General features: G+C 30.9%; 2 protein-coding genes and 1 long non-coding RNA gene across 3 annotated transcripts; 2 read left to right on the top strand and 1 right to left on the bottom strand.

Moving 5' to 3' along the window:
• The first annotated feature begins 937 nt into the window (after positions 1–937).
• LOC119667416 (stomatin-like) lies at positions 938–1,917 on the top strand. The gene is made up of 3 exons (XM_038076707.1): positions 938–1,448; positions 1,535–1,700; positions 1,758–1,917. The coding sequence occupies exons 1-3, from the start codon at positions 991–993 to the stop codon at positions 1,863–1,865; spliced, it is 732 nt and encodes a 243-aa protein (XP_037932635.1). The 5' UTR covers positions 938–990; the 3' UTR covers positions 1,866–1,917.
• An 814-nt stretch (positions 1,918–2,731) lies between these two features.
• On the top strand, positions 2,732–3,397 carry LOC119667410. Its single transcript, XR_005251417.1, has 3 exons — positions 2,732–2,765; positions 2,833–2,890; positions 2,945–3,397. It is a non-coding gene; the product is annotated as an uncharacterized LOC119667410 (long non-coding RNA).
• A 66-nt stretch (positions 3,398–3,463) lies between these two features.
• Positions 3,464–4,408, bottom strand: LOC119666398 (NADH-cytochrome b5 reductase-like). The gene has a single exon (XM_038075677.1). The coding sequence runs from the start codon at positions 4,406–4,408 to the stop codon at positions 3,464–3,466; it is 945 nt and encodes a 314-aa protein (XP_037931605.1).
• Positions 4,409–5,375: the final 967 nt, after the last annotated feature.

Here is a 5,375-nt window from a genome sequence, read left to right as displayed (position 1 = left end):
TGCACTGACTCAACTAGCCTCAACACAGTAATAATGGCAGATAAAATGAAAAAAATTACAAATACGAATACATGGGCTTGGATTTTGTTGGTGACAGGAGTTGTATAGTAGCAGGGCATTTTTTTGGAAACAAAAATGCATTATGAATGGTTGAGATTTTAATTGAAGCTAACCTTAATAGAGAATAGAACTGCAGTTAGAACACATATTGTGAATATAAGCATTTATGCATGACAAGTAACTGTATAGTACATGGTTACATCCTGACCTAAATTCGACTAAGATACTTCTATCTGCATTGAGAAGGGGACACTCTTTACTGGAGATATTGATACTGGAGATATTGGAAAGAAGCTTGTTGATGTCGATATATACATGAAACGAAGAAAGAGATTTTTGAATACATCTTGGGAAGGGTTTACTTAACATGTTGCCTTTAAATTGACCTTTGGCAAATAGGTAGATTTTGCTTAAATATTATCTGGTTATGCTCTTTTACAAGAAGCATTTTAGATTCTGGTCAATATGCGACATGTACTAATAACATTTCAATAATAATCATATCCGATAATTAGATATTATTCCGTTGCGTCTAACGGAGTTCTATTGCTTTATATGTATCCAGTAGGTTTCCTTTGTCTTTCCACCTTAGAAAACGTGCGAGAGACTTCAGCACTTTATTATGAGACTAGTCAACTTTAATCAACATCCTGTCGAGAACAAAAGTATGAAATAGACTACGCTATTATATTTTCATATACAAGTTTATATAGCTGTAGTTTAATGTTTGAGAACTAAAGGCAATGACTAGCTTAAATATTTGCAAATATTATTCAGAAAATTAAATAATATAACAAAATACATCAACTTAAAGCATTTGGCAAGTTAAAATACACTCTCAATAATAAATTTAAAAATGCTTTTATTTCAGCGGAGAATGATGGAAAAAGTGTGATTGAGATTTTAGCAACAGCCGTCTCAATCTTACTCATGATTCTGACTTTTCCCATTTCGATATTTATATGCTTTAAAATAGTAACAGAATATGAAAGAGCGGTTATATTTCGTATGGGTCGTTTACGCAGTGGCGGTGCTCGTGGACCTGGGGTTTTCTTCGTTTTGCCATGCGTCGATAGCTATTTTAAAGTAGACTTGCGTACAGTATCCTTTGATGTACCACCTCAAGAAGTACTGACCAGAGATTCAGTGACAGTATCTGTCGATGCTGTAGTCTACTATCGTATAAACGATCCACTTAAAGCTGTCATACAGATTTCGAATTATAGTGAATCCACACGATTATTGGCAGCAACTACATTACGTAATGTACTTGGAACACGAAATCTTTGTGAAGTATTAGCAGGTCGTGAGATGATTTCACACACAATGCAAGTATCTTTGGATGAGGCCACAGACCCGTGGGGCGTTTTAGTTGAACGTGTGGAAATGTTAGTAACTATTTTAAATTCTAACGAAGTTATATTAATATATATATATATAAATAATAAAATAAAATAAAAACATTTTTTTATAGTAAAGACGTTTCACTGCCAAAATCTATGCAACGTGCAATGGCTGCTGAAGCTGAGGCAACTAGAGATGCTAGAGCTAAGGTTATTGCTGCTGAAGGTGAAATGAAGTCATCACAGGCTTTAAAAGATGCCTCAGACATTATATCGTCCAGTCCTGCTGCATTACAGGTATTTTGACTTGCTCTATTTGTTTTTGATTAGATTATTAAATTACTTTTTTTTTAGTTACGTTATTTACAAACTCTTAGTAGCATTTCTGCTGAAAAGAATTCAACAATTATATTCCCGTTACCAATAGAGCTTTTGAGACCCTATATGGGCAATAACACATAGTTATGTCAAAAATATGTATAATGTATAAAGAAGCATATAATGTATAATAAATATGGATATAATGTATTGCAAAATAAGAGTATTCTTAAATATTTTAAAATATGTTTATGTTCGAGCTAAAGAAATGTATTAGTTTGTAACGACACTTTTCCTAAGGTCGTTGATAATTGTTGGGGTATCCTCAGCCTATTCAGAATCGTCACAATAAATTTCTAATTTATTATAATTAAAATTTTATAATTCAAAAAAAAAAAAAAAACAATAATGAAGTGTTTAAATATATTATTACTATGATGAATACCAATCGATCCGGAGCAGAGTAATTGTCTTGGATGTCCTGGTGTAGATCTTGTGCTAATTATGTTTTCTTTAAAGCTGTTGTAACAACCGATCGTATAGAGACAGGTTTACTTTGAACACTTCTTTATCTCGAAGTATTCTTTTTGTTTACTATGTCTTCAGTTGAATAGATCCTTAAATGGAAATATTTTTTTGTACTTAACTTCAAATTATTTCACTTGCAGTAGGCGTACAACAGCCGATCGTAATGATATAATTTCTAATGCAAGATATTACTTCGTGTGAATTATTTCTTTATATCGAAATTTTTCTATGTGCAACTAGTGCTAATTTGAACTTGTAATCCCCAGGTGTATATGCCTTAGTAAATATTTTACAAATCGCCGCCTGAACAAAAATGCGCGTCTTAAACACCCAACCGACCGAGCTTTTTCGTAGCGTATCATTTTATTCACAGCTGATCTCACGCAATTCTTGTTTACTTTGCCGTTCTGCTTGTGCACTTTACTTCTCTTTAAGCTCTCTTACGGCAAATAAATTTAATAAATATTAAAAAATGTTCCAAAGCAAAAGATAAAATATAATTCATAAATAAATAAGGTAAGTGTATTATTCATTTAATTAATTACATTTTTAACTTTCAAATTTTATTTCAATGTAATTGCAGATCACTTAGTTATGTTGCTGGTTCATGCTGTAATTAGTTTATGCGGGGGTGGGTTTTGGTAAGTAGTTTATAATATATATGGTAAATATTTATTAATTGAACTTTATTTCAGGTATCTCAAACATTTGTTACCAGTAAGCGTTTTATTAGGTGTTTGGTATGATGGCAGTTGTGTTGTGTGTAAAATAGATAAAACTGTGTTGTGATGTTATTTTTTTAGTTTATTGTAATGTTTGTACCAAAGTGATGTGTCCAATGTATATTTATGTAGGCGGAAATTGCTCATTTTATTGAAAACGATTAAAGCAATCATTACTTTCTTTCGCGCAGTATCTCTATCTCTAAAGAAGCCTACGTATTTGTTTAAGAGCAGTACTTGGTCGTTGATAAAAAGTTACACATATGCCTATCCACTTTTGGAACGAATCCACAACACAATTTATTTCAGTTAACAGCAAAGCGAGTTTTAATTATAAAGAACAATTGTTAAAAGTTTATGTTAAAATATTTTTATTCTAAAATAATGTTAGATTTACAAAGCAAATTTAAGAATTGTTTAAAACCAATAAAGAAAACTAACATTAAAATTACATAAATTAAATATTAACTAGCAAATTTAATGCTCAAATATTTACAAAAGTATGATGTCTTCTTTTTCATTGACCAAATTCATTTCATTAATGATTTCAGATATAGATGTCTGAAACTCTTTAGCGCCACTAATCATAAATTCCTTTTGATAATTTAAATTGTTACAGCATATTTTCTCCAAATCCGTCTTTGTAAGTCTTCGAGTATATGCTGGTTCCTTGTACCATAACAATTTACGAAAAACCTCGCATTCACCGCAACAACTTCCCGAATTTTGGCATTTTTCATTGCTGCAAACTTGATGTGCCAAGTAAATGTGTCCCTCATAGTTCCAATATTTGTTAAAATCATTCAAGTTCTTTCGAAAATAAATGTGGTTGATATCAGTGAAACAGTTCAAATGATAAACTCGTGTCAAATCATCTTCATTGTGCAGTATTTGTTCTACAATAGGTATTGTTGGCGCAATAGCAACCCCTTGTGTTATAATATATATACATTTATCACAACTTGGTGTTTTGTGCACAAAGTTCCCAATAGGCCCACGAAATTTCACTTTATCGCCAATACTCAAGTTTTCGATGTAATTCGACATTAAACCTTGTGGTTTCAAATTAACTAGTATTTTAAATTCAAACTTTGAGGTGTCAACCCAAAATGGCGAGTATGGACGTAACCAGACTTTATCTTCGATAAACGCTTTCATCATTATGTGATGTCCTGGTGGTACATGGACACAAAAGTCACTTGCTCCGTCGTTAACATCTGCATACACGAAATGTAACTCAATGACATCAGGCAGTAGTGGAGTATGTGGTTGTTTATTTTTTAATGTAAACTTTGTGTAGTTCCGTAGGATATTTTGTTTTGATGTTATTTCAATGGGCGAAATAGATTTAACATTTAATACACAATTTACGCAACCATTTCCACAACAATCACTTTCAGTGTATGAATCGATGTCATTATCCTGTGCAGAAACCATTTTTGTTAGTGTTGTAAAACATAAATGTATTTGACCGTAACAATTCTGCTAAATTTTATATTATCATTTTATACAATGCTTACACTTCACATCAAATATTAAAAAAACGATGATACGAAATTATTAAAAAAATTATTAAATATTTAATTATATATAATATAGCATATAAACTATCTGGAAAAACTGCATTATATTTTTATTATTTCAGCATTCTCAAAATGTTGAAGTCTGTTTTTCATCCTTTATGGTTATAATAATCAACTTTTAAAATTTCGCAAATATAAATGGTGTTTTGAACATATAATTTTTAACATTCGATTTATAAACAAAAACATATTATTTCCAAATCGAATATTAAGAATTGTATATTTAACAGCATTTTTACCTGCACCACAAAACATTAGTTAAAACCTTGATATATAATAAAACATTTGAAATCTAATATAATTTTAAAAGAAATGAATAATAATGAAGAATTGTTAATAAAATTTATTTTGCAAAATACTTGCCATTGTCAAGCTATGGCAAAAATAAAGAGAAGTGCCTTAGGGAATGAAATACATTAGTTGTACAAGACATGACATTGCCACTTAAAACTAATTAATGGTGGACTACTGTCAAGCTACATTATTTGGAACAACATGATCTGTTTCAAAGCTGTTTTGGAAATTTGTAAATGTATCCTCGTACATTGAAATTATGATGTATAATTTTCTTTTATAGAACCAGCAGTCATCATTTTGGAACATGTGCTGTCACACGTCTTTACAAAAAAGGACACTAATTGGCGTAAAGTGACTTCTCTAGACAAAAAAGTCGCAATTGCTTTATGTGCATTAGGTTCTTCGGGCGAATACATTGCCAAATCCAAACAAATCCATAGTATGCATAATCGTACTGGAGTTTTGCAAAATGGTATGGGAAGTAATATATGTTATATATATTACGGTGCAAATATACATCCGAT

This window comes from Teleopsis dalmanni, chromosome 1, assembly GCF_002237135.1.
Source record: "Teleopsis dalmanni isolate 2A chromosome 1, ASM223713v2, whole genome shotgun sequence".
Taxonomy (NCBI): domain Eukaryota; kingdom Metazoa; phylum Arthropoda; class Insecta; order Diptera; family Diopsidae; genus Teleopsis; species Teleopsis dalmanni.
This window is presented reverse-complemented; position numbering and strand designations above follow the sequence as displayed.